Source organism: Periplaneta americana, chromosome 4, assembly GCF_040183065.1.
Source record: "Periplaneta americana isolate PAMFEO1 chromosome 4, P.americana_PAMFEO1_priV1, whole genome shotgun sequence".
NCBI lineage: Eukaryota > Metazoa > Arthropoda > Insecta > Blattodea > Blattidae > Periplaneta > Periplaneta americana.
Genome location: NC_091120.1, coordinates 178,262,580 through 178,281,122, shown reverse-complemented (window position 1 = coordinate 178,281,122; position 18,543 = coordinate 178,262,580). Strand labels below are relative to the sequence as shown.

Genomic DNA, 18,543 nt, shown 5'->3' with positions numbered 1-18,543 from the left:
GTAGGTGCCAGTCTACTGTTCTGTTGCAGTTTCTTTACTGAGTTTCTAGATGAAGCTTGTGTGTTTAGTTTGCTAAAGAAAAAAATCAGATTTTTGTGGTCTGTGAAAAAAGTGAAAACTCCATTATGTCATAGACCTATGAGAATTTGAGAAGTGAACTCAGTGAAACGTTTTGATTTAAATTGAACGATCGTGGAGAAGTACCGTATTTGCTCGCGTAATTTGCGCCCCCGCGTATTTTGCACACCCTAATTTTTAAGGGATTATTTTGAACTTTATTTTTGCTCCGTGTATTTTGTGCACACATTTTACATACATATTTTTTTCAGTGTAGTAGGGATTACGTACATATTTTTTTCAGTGTAGTAGGGATTTTCCTTCCCTACAGTCCATCGTAGGTCATTCACGAGCAACTGAAGTACCTGCTTCAGAAAGAAACCCCAAAGTCCCGCTACTTTAACAATGCTTGTCCTTGATAGAGACAAGTTACCGGTATAGAAAATTAGCCCTACCGTAAATACTTGTATTTCAGAACAGGATCTCTTATTTGAAAAATCCGCATATTTTACTCACCCCAAGTTTTCAGTGGCCAAAGTTAATTAAAAAGTGCTCAAATTACGCGAGCAAATACGGTACTTGACAGAAAAAAAATTTCGTGTTTAGTGATGCAGGAAACATTGTTACTAAATGTAGAATAGCACTTAATTCGGAGCATGTGAATGCACTCACATATTTAAAATCATGGATGGAGCATTATTAACTAGGTGAGACTTCATACTTTTTTTTATTTGTGTTTGTCTCAAAAATCCCCGAAGAATTGACATAATAAATTCTGTGGCCGGGAGAAAAAAAGGTCTTCAGTCAATTTTTTGTGAAAATGAGATTTTTATAATATAAAAATGAATAAAGTATTAAAATAAATATCCTTAAGTCCTTTATTCGATTCAAAAAGTACTTAGGACATTTGGTAATGCTCTATAAATCCAGTCAGGAGTCTTATTGACTTTATTTTATTTACGTTTATTTTATTTTATTTCATGTAATTGTAATTATTGTACTGGGTGTTCATTTCAAAGTGTGTCATGACGTCACTGTTGTTGGGTCACCGATTTGAAGCGAGTTTCAGTTTATATGTTAGAGAAGTTGCCTATTATTTAAGGCATTCTTCAATCTGAACTTGAGAACATGTACGGTATAACTTGAACGTCGTAGCAACAGATGGCGGTCTGTACGGTCTGTGTGCTACCATAACCTCTTTCGAACTGTGTTTTGCGCCAGCAAGTCGTACGCAGGGTATTTGTTATCATCAGTTGCGTACGGTAACATTCCACAACACAAATCAAATGCTCCGTGTCCATGTTGACCGTCGAAGTTAATGTCAACAAATACGTAAGTAATCGTCTTAACCCTCTCCCCATATCCCGACAGTACGTATTTCCAAACAGTTCACATTCCTGCCACTACCGGTGTTACCGTACGTATCGGCACGTACTCTTCAGAATGAACGCCGTACTTGCTAGCCAACTTCTCTGCCTCTTAGATTATACACCTGAGCTGCGGAAGTGTAGGAAGATTGAATTCTCTAGGCTCATCAGCTAGCCACATGACGGCATACAGCGAGCCAAGACACATTTTGAACTGAACACCCAGTATATTATATATCACTGCCACCGGGTGTATACCCAATTGTAGTGTTAATACATACATACATACATACATACATACATACATACATACATACATACATACATACATACATACATACATACATACATACATACATACATACATACATACATTAACTGTTTTACTAGATTGTAGAGAATTGTTTCTGCTTTCAGAATATATAAAATTCTCATTTTCACAAAAAATTGACTTAAGACCTTTTTCCTCCCGGCCACAGAATTATAAGGCTACATAATAAATATGTTAGTAAATAACTAAAATAGTATTGTTTTGTAATACAATACAGTATATACAGTACATAATAATATATACTACATTTTGATCGATCAACAGCACTAAAAATAATGAATAAAGACCATTTTTTCAACTGTCATGTCATTGCGAAGATTGGTGCTGGTGAAGATTCTCAATTAGAAAAGTAGTAGTGGGATACAAGGCAAAAATGGAGAAGATCCATAGGCAGGAGCATTAGCTAACAATGACAATAACAACAACAATAGCAACAACAACAATCTTTTTTCATATTCACTTGTAACATAGAATTCATTACTCTCAATATTAGTATGATTGGCAATGATTAGCTACTTAATTTTGACTTGGGCGAAAAATGGCCTGTAAATTTTACGCAGAGCCCTCTTATTTTAAAAATACAGGCCTTTTTTTACAAGTTGTAAATCCACAACACAGACATCCCTGTTTTGTTCCTTTTCTAAATGAATTTTTTTTTTGTGGCACAAAAAATTTGGGTTTGAATTTAACAAACCTCTGCTCTAGTCACAAGCTTTGTATTCATTATAACACTAAGAAAAATTTTTCATTTGTAAATGTTAGGCAAAAAAATGGGAGATAATCTGAGAAAATGTGATACTAGGCCATTAAAACTTAAAATATGTTCTTTCTGAATAACTTTAAGATAATATGAATTGAGGTAAAACTCTGTGAGATAACATGAAAGACTGAGATAACGAAAATTCCCCGAACCAATGTGAGTCATTATCACCTCGTTGTGGACTGGCATACTCCATTAGAATCCTCGTATTTGCCATTAAAGGTCTGAGTGCTGGTTTTCATGGAAGGAGCAAAGTTCTTGTAGGTTATACAAATTCTGTTATCAGATAACGTTATTCCACTAAATCAAATAAAATATTGGTTTATATGTGTATCCTTCACATGTCTTTTGATAGCATTTCCTGCCCAAATACGTTATCAGGTGCTATGTTCATAGCTTAAGCTTCGTAAAGGCTTATTTTATGATGTTGGGAATTAGAGATATGATATAAACGAATTAAGAAACATTTTCACTTTCAGTCATCTCTGAGTATAAGAAAGTATTCTGTGGCATACTTCCTTTATGCAACTTGCAAATATGTCTGAAGCCCAAGTAGCTTATTTCGTTTATATGGGCAATGTTTTAATAAACGTGAATTATAAAGAAAACGACAATTTTGACTTAGCACATTAACATCCTTCATATTAATGTAATATACAATACAGTTAAAGATGTTTGATGTTTCTGGTTACACAAAAGAAAAAATATTTTTTTGGTTAAGTAATTAACAACAAAAACAAAGTAGTGATAGGAATACTTACTTACTTATTGGCTTTTAAGGAACCCGGAGGTTTATTACCGCCCTCACATAAGCCTGCCATTGATCCCTATCCTGAGCAAGATTAATCCAGTCGCTGCCATCATATCCCACCTCCCTCAAATCCATTTTAATATTATCTTCTCATCTACGTCTCGGCCTCCCCAAAGGTCTTTTTCCTGCCAGCCTCCCAACTAACACTCTATATGCATTTCTGGATTCGCCCATACATGCTACATGCCCTGCCCATCTCAAGCGTCTGGATTTAATGTTCCTAATTATGTCAGGTGAAGAATACAATGCGTGCAGCTCTGCGTTGTGTAACTTTCTCCATTCTCCTGTAACTTCATCCCTCTTAGCCCCAAATATTTTCCTAAGAACCTTATTCTCAAACACCCTTAATCTCTGTTCCTCTCTCAAAGTGAGAGTCCAAGCTTCACAACCATATAGAACAACCGGTAATATAACTGTTTTATAAATTCTAACTTTCAGACTAGATGACAAAAGCTTCTCAACAGAATAATAACACGCATTTCCCATATTTATTCTGCGTTTAATTTCCTCCTGAGTGTCATTTATATTTGTTACTGTTGCTCCAAGATATTTGAATTTTTCCACCTCTTCGAAGGATAAATCTCCAATTTTTATATTTCCATTTCGTACAATATTCTGGTCATGAGACATAATCATATACTTAGTCTTTTCAGGATTTACTTCCAACCCCTATCACTTTACTTGCTTCAAGTAGAATTTCTGTGTTTTCCCTAATCGTTTGTGGATTTTCTCCTAACATATTCACGTCATCCGCATAGACAAGAAGCTGATGTAACCCGTTCAATTCCAAACCCTCTCTGTTATCCTGAACTTTCCTAATGGCATATTCTAGAGCAAAGTTAAAAAGTAGAGGTGACAATGCATCTCCCTGCTTCAGCCCGCAGTGAATTGGAAAAGCATCAGATAGAAACTGGCCTACATGGACTCTGCTGTAAGTTTCACTAAGACACATTTTAATTAATCGAACTAGTTTTTTGGGAATACCAAATTCAATAAGAATATCATATAAAACTTCTCTCTTAACCGAGTCATGCGCCATTTTAAATCTATGAATAACTGATGTACTGTACCCTTATACTCCCACTTTTTTCTCCAATATCTGTCGAATACAAAAAATCTGATCAATAGTCGATCTATTACGCCTAAAACCACACTGATGATCCCCAATAATTTCATCTACATGTGGAGTTAATCTTCTCAAAAGGATATTCGACAAAATTTTATACGATGGCAACAAAAGTGATATTCCTCGAAAGTTACTACAGTTAGTCTTGTCCCCCTTCTTAAAAATAGGTACGATTATGCACTCCTTCCATTGTTCTGGTGATAGGAATAATAATTTATTTTATTTTTATTTATTTATTTAGAATATTAATGTGCGAAACAACAGCACAAGGCTAATTACAGTTTAGCACAGGTACAAAACGAAACAAAACAACAAATGATGATGAGAATGAATGATAGAAAATGGCAATGAGATGAAAATACAATCAATATCAAAATGCAACAAAATAAATAGCACAAATAATATTATTAAAATTAGTTCAGTGAGATAATTAAAATAATGGCAATTAAATAAAATGTATTACAAATGAATTAATGAAATCATATAAATGAAGACAGGAATCATATAGTTAATATTGTAAAGTTATGCAAATGACGAGAATAGTATGATACATGTCTAACAATGGCATAAATAATAAAACTGACATAAAACTCGAAAAGTATTACTACACATTAATAATAATAATAATAATAATAATAATAATAATAATAATAATAATAATAGTAGTAGTAATAATAATAATAATAATAATAATAATGATTGGGGCTCGGATTTGTGTGATGTGTCATGTTTTTAATCAGGTCTCTTTTTACAAACTTAAGTTAAATTAAACACATTTCTAGCTTTTCTGAATTTGGGACAGTTTTTGTTGGTCATATAAGTGCATGTTTTATCATATTTTAGCTCTAAGTCATATTTCACCAAAAATGGTTTAGAAGTATATTTTCGGTCATTATGCAATTTTTTAACAGTTCTCCAAGTATTTATTATTCACATGTTTTGTATCAATATTGGCAACGGATTTTGTTTGCATGGAAAACTCAGATGTATTGTTCAGTGGAGATGAACTGTTGGCTGATTTCTCAAACAGCAAGTGCTATCTGATTTCTGCAGCAAATTGTCTGTTTTGATAGCTTTTGTGTTTAGCAGTAGTGCATTGTTATTGGATTGTAAAAACATTTTGTAGAATGGTGAATAAAAAGGGGTTTCTAGGTAATTTTTGGACAATATTTAATTTCTTTTGGTGATGATGATGATGATGATGATGATGATGATGATAATAATAATAATAATAGCAATAATAATAATAATAATAATAATAGTAATAATAATAATAATAATAATAATACATTACATATTATTATTATTATCATTATTATTATTATTATTATTATTATTATTATTATTATTATTATTATTATTATATCGTTGCCATCGTTGATTACGAATTAGGTGTTTAATGGGTCTGTTAAATAATTACTGGTTTTATTTGTGACATAATTTTTATATTTCTTCGAAATTATTCTTATTTTTATCAGAGAGAAATTTTGAAACTAGATAATAAATCGAGCAAAATAGAGAAAAATTGTAATAATATGCATTAAAATATGCAAAATAAAATATATATATGCATTTAAAAGTAAAAATCCTCGAAATATTTATTTATGCTAAATAAAGTTGGTTTCATTTGAACATAAAAACCATGATCGGCAAAGATACACTTTTACTTTTTCTATATATATACATATTTTTGAAAAATATTGAAGTGCAAGAGGTCAAATGACTTTATTGTCAAATGCCTGGCCTTAGAAAACAACAACAGTTTTTTCAATATGCCAAATCAGTAAAAACATGGAACTGCATGAAGTTCCGCAGTCTATTAATATTATATTGTTGGAAAATGTGGCAAACAGAAATATTTCAAGTAAATCCTCTCTCTCTCTCTCTCTCTGTTGTAAATATTAACCATAAAATCTAACTTTATAAGGACTAGCACCAGAGTGTCTAACATGATAGATGTTGCACTAATAGTGATTGAATGAGTCTTTTGTGAAATGAATTAAATACATTTCATGTAAGTAAACATTAATTTTGTATAAGTGTTTTATTGGTGTACAGAGCATTTCTATGCTGACTGGTCCCAAGTAGTCATGTTCTGTCGACTTTTATGATGGTAATCTGGAGCGCCCGTTCCGATGAAGCTAAGCGGTAGAGGGTGGAGTAGGACCGGTCTGCGTAGTGAAGTGTGAACAGATCTGTCTGTATGCTGACATACAACCACTCGCCACCTGCCAGCAGATTTTGTTAGGTAGAGGCTGGAATGGGACCGGTCTGCATAGGAATTCTCTGTATGTTACGAATACATGTCAGACAGAAACATACTGTATCATTAATATCAAGATTTTTACTTTTACAGGTTGGTGTATTTCCTTCAAACTTCGTGACTGAAATTGTGGATGCACGGCCAACAGGAGTTCGTAAAGCAAGAACTAGCAGTCGTGAAGAAGCTAGTGAGTATTTATCTTATTTTTCTATTCTGGAAGTATGTTAGGTATTGTGATTACCTGATAACATACAGGGAGTTTCTCTACAAATGCCCAGGAATTCAGAAAATATGATCTTGGTCAAATCCTTTTTCTGCCCTGACATTTCATTCTTATATTTCAGTCCCTCCACCATTTTGTGTCGTCAGAGGAGAAAGTTACTCATAGCAAAAAACATCCGACATGTAGAAACTTAAATTTAACTGTAATGTATCATAAGTCGAACTCAGAGACTGTCATTTTTTTAAGTCAGCTCACATTTGTAGATATAAAACTACAGTAAAACCCTATTTTAAAATTCCCATTTTTAAGGAATTGCCGTTTTCAAGGAATAATCTCTTAATTCCCAGTCAAATTACCATAAGAATTGTCTGAAGGCAGGTCTGAACCTCATGAGTGATACCAAGAAGATACCACTTATGAGGCTACTAGGCCAGGAGATAATAGGGTAGGGTGGCCAGTTCCTTTCCCCCTCACCATCAGAATAATGTACAGTAGCATGCAAATTAATCCGAACACGACATATTTTTACATTTTCTGTCATTGTTGGCCTCACAGCTGCTCATACCGCTTTAATTGACATCTGTAGTACGTGTAATTCCATTGTTGAAGGTCTGTCGTTATTATTTTTTTTATAATATGTGACATTTTGCCTGTCGTTTTGTACTTATAAGCATTTCTGTTGTGTTGAAGATTTAATTCTGCAATCCTATGTACATTCTGTCGTCTTCACAAATGGATACAGCTCCACGAAAACGGTCTAAAATTATAACATTAGCAGAGCATTCTTCTATGACACAGAGGCAAATTGCTGCAGAATGTCATATCGGTTTGGCTACTGTTAATTCGATCATAAAATGATACAGGGAGACTGGATCCATCACACTCCAGAAAAAAGGAAACTGTGGCCGGAAAGGGAAGACTTCACCTGCAGATGATCGTTTAATTGTCAGGAAAAGTAAATTAAATCCTAGACTAACTGCTGTCGACTTAACCCACGAGTTAATGGCTACCACTGGGGCGAATATTCACATCACAACAGTGTGGCGTAGGCTTTTGGAAGCTGGACGAAGGGCTCGTATGCCTATTAAGAAGCAACTGCTAACCCCTGTTATGTGCAAAAAACGCTTAATGTGGGCAAAATTACATCAACACTGGACAGTGAATAACTGGAAGAATGTGCTTTTTTCCGACGAGTCTCATTTCGAGGTCCACGGCCACCATGTTTCTTACGTACGGAAAGGATCTGAAAAAGTAACAGCAGCTCATCTCCAACAAGCACCCAAATACCCCCCTAAAGTAATGTTTTGGGGTTGTTTTACACATGAAGGGCCTGGAGCATTAATACCTATCAAGGGAATGATAAATTCTGACAAATATATTCACTTATTGGAAACCAGAATTGTACCCCAGCTACAAAAATCATTTCCGGATGGCAGAGGTGTGTTCCAACAAGACCTGGCACCATGCCATACGTCTCGAAAAACTACAGAATTCTTCAACAAGAAGAATATTCAGGTACTCCCCTGGCCAGTCAACTCACCCGACATCAACCCCATTGAGAACTTGTGGTCAATTTGCAAAAGAAGAATGCAAAAAATGGATTGTTCTACAAAGGAGATGATGATTTCTGCCCTCATTGGTGAATGGTTTCGCGATGAAGAAATGAAGAATATTTGTGGGAAATTAGTGGAATCCATGCCAAATCGTCTCAGAGCTGTTATTAGGAACAAGGGAGGTCACATAGATTACTGAGGTATGTCTTAGATCCTTTTTTTTATCCCGTTTGAGTGTTTTTGCATAAGTAATTACGTTGTTCGGATTAATTTGCACGCTACTGTAATTAATTCCTGCTTTTAAGGAAGCCGGTTTAGGGAAAATCATTATCATTCCAAATGCCATCAGGCCACAATATTCTCAATGATTGATCAAAAACTCTAATGATCATTGATTAATTACTGTTAACTTTGTCCAACTGCTCATTATGTAGTAGGAATTTTTCTCCAGGGCTCCCTGCTTCCAAATTACAAAAATAACGTTCATTGTTTTTCGTCTATGGATATTCATTTTTTCTCCCTGTTTCTTCCAAAAGTTTATTATAGCACTGGTCAGCATAGGTAATTCTCACTGATCTGAAATTAATTTTCCGATCCCTTCTGCTAAGAAATTGCTCAGCTTTGGATGATTCAGCTAGTTCAATGGAATATAGGCACATACAATGTTATGCATAATTTCTCACAAAATGGCGAAAATGTTGAATGAGTTTCCACCAGAAGCATCTGCTGTAGACCACCGTTAGCTTTATCTTGATTAGTCACTGCAGACCACGTTTATGTTTCTCTTGAAAGATGTGTTGTTCTACCATAAACTTTTTTTTCAGCAGCCACTTGCAAATCACATACTTTACAGAATAATGTTTTTCCATCACTGGGAAAAATATTTTCTTTCACTTTGGGCATCTTAAGGCTTGCTCTCACTTAGCGGAATCGAACTGCACAATACTTTTGTGTTTTGTCATAGAAAAGAGGATAATTCTACACAAGATTTATTAATTTTTCTTTGTTCATATTAAATTGTGATTTTTGTATATGTACTATTTCAGCAGTAACTTTCAATAATAAATGAATTAAGCCAACAAAAGTGGATATGGTTCATTTGTTTTTTCACGAAGACTTCACGAGAACTTGTGATCATACCCGAAACAAGAAATTCTGTTCTGGCAGTGGAATAAATATTCTAGCTCCTGAATTCTGTTCTGTCCGATTTGCTTTCTGCTATCTTTCTTTTAAATACATTGTGAAGAGAAATTCTGTTTGATTCGATTTTACTAAGTGGAAGCGGGCCTTTACTAGTGTAATATTTAATAGTCAATTGAATATCTCCGGAAGTATAGGCGAGTCCATTATGTACAGTTCTTGAAAAATTGGGATAGGAGCTATTGCTATAGGTGAACTTGTTTCCTGGAAATTTCTTGGCTTGTATGAGAAGAAGGACAAGCGGGAATACTGGATAATAAATAAAATGTAAAAGTATAATAAAAATGGCATTGCCTTCCAGAAAACTACTAAAAATGCTCAAAACGACCTAAAATGTGCCTAAAATATTTACCCTAGGTCAGCATTTCTCAAACTATGGTCCGCTGACCACCTGTGACCCTCGATGTCTGCCCTTGTAGTCCTTCAAAAAAGACAGAAGAAAAAATAAAATTCGAACGAATTGCATATCACACTATAGCTTAAAATCTCAGAGTTTGGAAATGACACATGGCAATCGAATTTCACTTTTTCTCCCAGTACAGACATTTTATGAAATTTATCACCCAACCCATTTATCGACTTCCCACTCTACTTGTCTTTTTTAGCAAGAGAGGGATTTAAAGCATTATATACATGGTGTTTCTCGACATATTTTCCCTGCACATCTGGCGCCGCACTTGTAACCCAGCCAGGGACCACCCGAATTCATAACAGAGGACCAAAGTACCGAACCTTAATTCAATTTTAAAATATAAGCATACTGGTATTAAAATATGCTTCGAAAATGATAAATTTGCTTTCGAAGGGAACAAGAGTAAGGTGGTCTACGGAACTGTTCTGACTTTAAAAAGTGGTCCCCACTTCGAAAGAGTTTGAGAAACGCTGCCCTAGGTATCCCTAAAAATGATCAAAGTGGAGAAAGAAAACCGTGAAAAATTGCCTTCATTTAACCAATTATTTAATATTACACATTTTCATATATGCAAACAATGATGCAAAATTATCAAATGCTTGTCCTAATCATTAACTTCAAATGAGTCCAAAGTGCAGAGTATGAAAGAATCTGCACTATACCAACGACTAAGTAGCCTTTATATTTTGAAACAGTCACGAGAAATACTTAACCTTTGCTGTCATCCTTTACGCTACATTAACATTTGCATATGAAAGCTTATCTTCTCAGATCTCTAGAATCCTGGCACTAATAGAAAATTGAACTTAACATTTATAGGTGAAAGTGATGGTGAATTGTCGACTTCCGTTTCAAGTCCAGACTCCAGCCAAGTATTGGATTCAGTAGGCAAGCCTGATCAGGACACGGAGGCACCAGTACTACCACCAAAACCAGGTATATACAGCATTAAAGGTGTGTATTACTTATCAACATTACCATAGAGGGAGGTGGGATATGATGGTAGAGACTGGATTAATCTTACACAGGATAGGAACCAATGGCAGGCTTATGTGAGGGCGGCAATGAACCTCTGGATTCCTTAAAAGCCATAAGTAAGTAAGTCATGATGTCAACTATTGAGGGAAAAAGTAGCAGTGGATTATTCAGAAGAAGTGTACGGTAGATTGTATCATTATTTTGACGTGAATATCTCTTTAAAATCAGACCAATGTATGAGGTACCAGGACAGAAATGGTGATGTAACAATGTAATATTTGCAGGGGAATCCATTCTGACACTATAACTTTGTGATTAATAACACGATTGAAATAAATATGGTCTTGTTTGATCGGGTATACGACTACGATGCGAGCATGAACTTAGTGAGGGCCCTAGCGACTGGCAGTAATTTTGGGCGTATGGGAAAATTTCCAGGCAGTAGACCTATATCTCGCAACTGCGATGTGTTAGCGCCCTGATTTTGATGCCAAATGAAAAACCTTGTCAGGTCTATTGATATGTACTCACATAAACCCCACGGTTTTGTCCCCGATACATTCACACCCATTTTTTGCTTTTATAAGTTATCCTCCTCATCATCATATAGTTTTCTGCCCAATGGCGAAACCTTCACTGCAAACACAGCATTCTCCAATCTTCCTTCTTTTTCGTCATCCTCTTAACCTCCGCAAATAATCCATATATCTTAATGTTGTCTATAATCTGATATCTTCTACTGCCCTGAACTTTTCTCCGATTCACCATTCCTTCCAGTGCATCTTGCAATAGTCATTTTCTTAGCCAGTGACCCAGTCAATTTCTCATCTCTTGCTGATCAGTTTCAGTATTATTCTTTCTTCAACTGCTCTTTCTGGCACAGCTTCATTCTGATTTATTTAAGTATAGAAACCAATATTCCAGAATCACTTGTTACACAGACATTATGATCAGTATCTGTAATCCCTAGGTTCAATACTCTGGGCTAATGAAGATTGCCACACTCAGGCATACATTATGGCATGATGCTAGGGCTCTGATATCTCTGGAAATATGCATGCACTTATGCCCTAAAAGTACTAAAATATGACATAAAAACATGGAAATATGACGCAAAACAAATTAAATATTGTCCACAAGTTACTTAGAAAACTTTTTTATTCACCATTCTACAAACTTGTTTTTGTGAATAATAACTTCTTATATTGTCCATTGCAGACTGTTCAGTCTCTGGAAAATAGAAGGGAGAAAAGAGGGGTGAAAAATATCATAAGTTTGTCCTCAGCATGACTAATTCTTTTACACCTATGTAAACACAAATTTCTTGCCGTTACTGCCATAAAACATGTGAATAATAAAAAATATACGTTTATATGACCAACAAAAACTGTGTTGTCATGTTCAGGAAAGCTAGAAATGTGTTTAATTTAACTTATGTTTGTAAAAAGAGACCAGGTCAAAAATAAGTCGTGTCATAGAAATCTGAGCTGTAGTTATGACTGACATCTTCAGGTGATTAATGCTCTGTGACTCTCTCAGAAACTACCATTTCATGATCTTGAAAAAGCTGTCGTCATGAGTGAAAGTTTCCCTTGCTAAGCAAATTCATTAGCATTGTCAGTGTTACCAACATCAACAGTATCATATGAAAGAGGATTTAATGTTATGAATCTACTGAAAAGTAAATTCAGATCTTCTTTATTAAAGACAGCATAAATCATGAAGCGATGATCAACATGAATGGGATCTTTATTTTGATCAAATGCTATTAGCAGAACACTAGTTTTCAAATCACTGCAGCAGAAAGAACACTTAAGGTACGGTCACACATCGCTACTTTCGCAGCGCAACTTTTGTACTGCAGCTGCAAAAGTTGCGTGTCATGTTCAACGTAAGCCAAAAGTAGTGCGCTGCACACTACTTTTCGTGCTGCGCAACCCGAGTGCTGCAAAAGTTGCAACTGAAGGTTGCGAGTCTGTTCACACACAAGGCGCTACTTTTGCAGCCGCAGTCATGCTGCAGGTTTCCATCTCCGTGTTGACTTCTCAATATATATTTTGTGGTTATGTTCTCATTATTAAGAAACTCATGCGAAAGCTTCCTTATCTATTAGTTGCTTTTTTGTCATATCTAGTATTCAGAAATTGACATTATTTTTACTATAAAGCTTTAAAAAACGTCTATATACTTAAATGATAACCAACAGTATATTCACGTAATCAATGTTGGCAACCCTCCTGTTTGGGACTACGCTATGGAAAATTAAAAAAAATGAATTATATCGTCAGCAATTATGCTCAGACTGTGTTGTGTATTTAATAACTGTTACAAATAATTAATTTTCATCACATTTAACATTAAAATATATCCAAACAATAGAAAGTATCATTGGCACATTTGGGTGGTAACACTGGTTGCAACCGCAGCAAAAGTTTCAACAAAACCGATATCAAAAATGCTGCAGCTGCAACCCTGAGAACCTTGTTCACACGTCGCTACTTTTAAGCTGTGCGCAGCGGGCAGCAGGTTCAGCAACCGCTACTTTTCGGGTTGCACCGTTGTTCACACGTCGCAGTACAAGAGTTGCGCAGTTTTTTGTACTGCAAAAGTAGTGACGTGTGACCGTAGCTTAACTAGTAAATAGCAGAATGCAGTGGGATTTAACTGGATTGCTTTTTCTAGAGGAAAGCAGGTCAATTTAAAAATTGTTTTGTGCCTGGCTCTTAAATTTTCGATCACTTTGTCCATCTTTGCTATATAATAACAAGTGTCCTTTAATATGCAATTATACGAAATTAGTGAATGATTAACTCAATTTCTCAACAGTGAAAGAAGTTTGTCGAGTCCTGTTTCCATACGATGCTGCAAATGACGACGAGTTGACACTAAAGGAGGGTGATGTCATCACTCTGCTAAGTCGAGATGTCGCAGACAAGGGCTGGTGGAGAGGGGAGCTCAAAGGGAAGGTTGGCGTGTTCCCTGACAACTTCGTAGAAGTAATTCAGCAAGAAGAGGTGATCTTCTATTACAACTTACTTTACGAAGTGTAGTCCAAAAGTACTGTATTTTCTCGAATACCCCACGCCCTCGAATAAGCCGCACACTCCACTTTTGAAAGGCAAAAAATAATAAAAGAAAAACACAAAGTACAAAAATAAAACTTTCAAAAAATCTATTCACGATAAATTAAAAACAATTAAACACAAATACAGTTCAGTTAACAATACTTAAATAAATTTTATCCTGGAACAGAACGCATTTCAAACCCATCTTAGGTGCATGCACTGCACACATATCAGTTGTCGTGCTTAATCCACTGTTGACACGATATCCTGCAATATTAATAGCATGCGTCACAATTCCCAGGTTCTTCCGCATATTCTATAATTTTAAGTTTTTCGCTGCTAGTAAGGGATTGAAATCTCATACATATAGTTCATTCATTCATTCATTAATTTTATTCCATAGATCTTACATGAGCAATGAAGCTTTAAGATGTGGAACAAGACAAAATTTTACAATATTACAATTACAATTTTTACAGTTTTACAATCGAGTAATTTTCTACAATTTTGTGCAATTTTTTACAATATTTTGGCGAGATGTAGTGAGATGAGGTGAGGTCCGGGGATTCGCCAAAATATTACCTTTGCCTTTTGGTTGGGGAAAACCTCGAAAAAACCCAACCAGATAATCAAATCAAAGGGGTTGATGCCGAGGACTCACCATAGACCATCCGGCTTCAGTCCCACAGCTGTGGAAAACCTCGGAAGAAACCAAAAACCAAAGGGGGATCCAACCCAAACCCGAACACAGCTCCGGATCAGCAGCCCAGCGAGTCTGCCGACTGAGCTACATCGATGGCTCTACTAAAAGTGTACAATACATAGCCAATCAGATTATTAAATTTACAAACGCAAATGATCATTCATAAGTTGAGCTATATGTATAATACAAAACAAGTAAGTTAATTAAATTTAAGGCATAAACAATTCAACCAGTTGTGATATACAGAAATTGATAATACATATCATGTTAACTACTTCAAATTAAAACACAAACAATTTATCAACAGAGCTATACAGATTACTATTCAATTTAAAGCATATACAATTCATCGGCCAAAACTATACAAATATATACAATACGAAGTAAGCAGAATAATTTAATTTACAAGCATACTTTCATTAAGCTATACACATTTGTGCAATTAATATCAAGTAGATTAATTCAATTTATAATCATAAACAATTCATCAGTTGAGCTATACAGACTACTATACAATTTATAGCATATACAATTCATTAGTTATGCTAAACAAAAATATACAATGCATAGTAAACAGATAAAGTCAATATAAAAACATATTTTAGTTGAGCTATATAGTGGTACTCATTTTCAGAATTAAAATAGAAGACGCACAAACTATACACTTACCACACTTGAATTTGATTCTGATACATGTACTGGTAGTCCAAACATCATTTAACAATGTTAAAATTGAAATATCCATGTGGGAACTTACTGGCATGTGCTACCATCTTAGAAATTGCACAGGAGGAAAATAGGGCCTGCTAACTTCATTTCGAATAAGCCATGCATTCGTATTTTTTACTTATATATTTAAAAAAAAAGTGCGCGGATTATTTGAGAAAATATGATAATGCATAAGAGATTAAATGAATTAAACATCTCTTAAAATGTGTTAACAGTTGCTGGGCTGGTCGCTTTTATATCTTTGGAAGAATTAGAAAAGCCCATCAGGTTATTAAAGAAAATAATATAATCGCTAAATGATTTGTTTACCTGCAACTCCTGATTCTCTTGCAGCTAACATTTCCGTAAGTCATAACTATAACCTGGATTCATATGCTCTATATAGTAGTATCATTACTTCGTATATAATTAATCACACCTCCATATATTTCTGGATACGTAGCCTTGGTGTGGAAAGCAATGTATATTTGGTATGTCCAATCACAGGAGCCTTTAAAGAAAACAAAACAAATTTGAGCGCTACATCTTTTGATAACTGCTGTAACATAACTTGCACATGTAATGCTTCCAGCATGTGGTTAAATGGTAAACTACTTCCCTTCTTTAAGTATTAGTTATTATTACCAGTAAATAATGACTGGAAGATTTAAACTTTGTAACATTGTAAAGCGTGATTTCTCAGCTCTAATGTACAGTATGCCTACCCAAATATAGTTCGTCATTTTTAGCTTATAGTGTGTATAAATCTAGGTTCTAGTCATAACTAATATATTTCAAAAATAAATATAGGCCTAATTTAAAAAAAGTCCCTATTTATCACATTTATTGTAAAAATGATTTTTTTTTTTTTTTTTTTTTTTTTTTTTTTTTTTTTTTTTTTTTTTTTTTTTTTCCCCCCCACAGAAACAGCCAAATTTTGTGAAAATTCTTCGGAAATTTGTTGTCAGATCACTTCCATATTAGATCCTGCACATACTTATTGGTGTATCTCTGAGTCATTTTTGACGTTTATTGCTCCCAAAAAATGGGGGAGGGAAGCCTGTTCCTGGCTATATTATGTGCAATAATTTCATATCAACTAGTACAGTCACAGTGGTCCAGTTTTGTGGCCTCCAAATTTGCAGAATCTGAACCCACCCAGTTTTTTTAACCTGGAACATCAAAGGCTAAATGGATGAAACATTACGGAAATTTCAAAATCTGACATCAGTTGTTTAGCAATGGCAGTGAGTTTTGTCATATTTTCTGATACGACATAGAGTGCACGCAGGTTGAGGGGAAGTTTCGACATGAGCTCATTAACAATTCTCTTGTTGGATGTTAAATTACACATGGGAGGAATTAACCTCATGTTGTTTTTTGTTATGTGTGTATCTATGTATTTATTGGTGGTCATGGTGATATTTAATATGGACAATGAAAGCAAAACTTTCATCTTGTATAATGTACAATAGGCTATTACAAAATACCTAAAAATAAGTAGGAACAACTTTATCTGTGCACAAATAGGGCACTTTATATATTAATATTACAGTTCCATAATTTTGTTCAGCAGCAACAGCAGAAGAAGCCTGATAGACCACCTGTGAAATCTCAGACCGCCACTACAAATCGCGTAAGGGATAGTATCACGAAACCTGCAGTGACTGTGCCTCCAAGTGCTCTACCTAAAGGAGAAACAACAATCCAGCGTAAGCTGTCAGAAACATCTCTCAAAACAGGTAACTTGTTACTTGCTGGAAAGAATTTTATGAAGTTCAGGGTTGTCAGATGTCCCGATTTTCATATAAAAGTCTCGAGTCCCGCTTCAATTTGAGGCGGGACGCAAAAAGTCCCTCCTTTAGAAAATTAACGTCATTTGTATAATTTTATCGTTACCTAGTAACTATTTTGACCTAGGCCTAAATAATTTCAACAAATTTAAATTAATTTTCTTAACAATGTAGGTTTAAATATATAAAAAAAAACGAATTTTGGCAAGTGTAAGTTTTGTAACAGCTAATTTGGTGGCGAATATGATATTTTTAAACATTTAAAAAAGAGATGTTCGTCACAAATGCATGGCAAAGAGAACTGAAAAAAAGCTTGTTGAAAATGCTAAAGTCCAGTGATAAATATGTAGGAAGCTCTGAAAATGTATACTGTACGGTATGTTAAATTATTGATTTGGAGCAGTAATATGCTAAGGCACAAAATGAAACGAATTCAGGTATCAGTAAATTTTGTGTCATTCTTATCAATTAACAAAAACTGAAATTTAAATATTTTGTGACATCTAGTGCCATATTTTTTTAAATTTGTGCTTTACAATTGATAAAAAACAACTGAGGAAATCTCTAAGACAGAAGTATGATGATATTTGATAGCCGTCCCAACCAGGGTTTAATAATCGGTCTCCTAATCATTTCTAAATGAATATTTATATTTAATTTAAATTTTTCTTCAATAGAAACCCTAGTTAGGTAGGCTATCATTGAAAAATTTATTGGATATGTAACAAACAATTTAGGCTACAAGGCAAATTACATTTTATAAAGAATATAAATGATGATTAATTATGCTAATCGATGACTTCAGTGCAGTGGAGGATATCATGTCCAGGGCGCTGTCAGGAACTTTTAATTTTCGGAAGACTTCTAAGGACTCCCGTGGGATTGTGCCTCTAGCCCCAATCATAATTCCTATAACGTCCCATGTCTTGATGTTATATTTGGTTCCCAGATCGCTGCAGCATGGCAGATAAATTGCCCGTTTTTCTTTGCAGACTTCTCTAGGTTGTTCCTCGCTGTTCGCAAAATGGACTGTGGGATCGAGAATGAGTCCACAATTTTTTTTCCTGTCTATAATAATGATATCTGCTCTTCGAGTTGAACCGTCAGCAGAAAGGCACCCAATTTCTTCGTACACCTCATACTTATCAGTCCGGCGAAGTTCATTAAGTCATTAAGTTAATAATTTGGCATAA

At 34.8% G+C, this 18,543-nt stretch overlaps 1 protein-coding gene across 2 annotated transcripts in view; it reads left to right on the top strand.

The window, feature by feature from the left end:
- Positions 1 to 18,543, top strand: part of cindr (CIN85 and CD2AP related) — a 73,022-nt gene that overhangs the window by 18,530 nt on the left and 35,949 nt on the right. The window contains exons 5-8 of one of the 2 annotated variants that reach the window (XM_069824433.1): positions 6,809 to 6,902; positions 10,923 to 11,039; positions 13,908 to 14,095; positions 17,134 to 17,299. In XM_069824433.1, the coding sequence (XP_069680534.1) occupies positions 6,809 to 6,902; positions 10,923 to 11,039; positions 13,908 to 14,095; positions 17,134 to 17,299 (565 nt within the window). Of the gene's footprint in view, positions 1 to 6,808; positions 6,903 to 10,922; positions 11,040 to 13,907; positions 14,096 to 17,130; positions 17,300 to 18,543 lie in introns of both variants that reach the window. The other variant, XM_069824432.1, reaches the window with a different exon arrangement.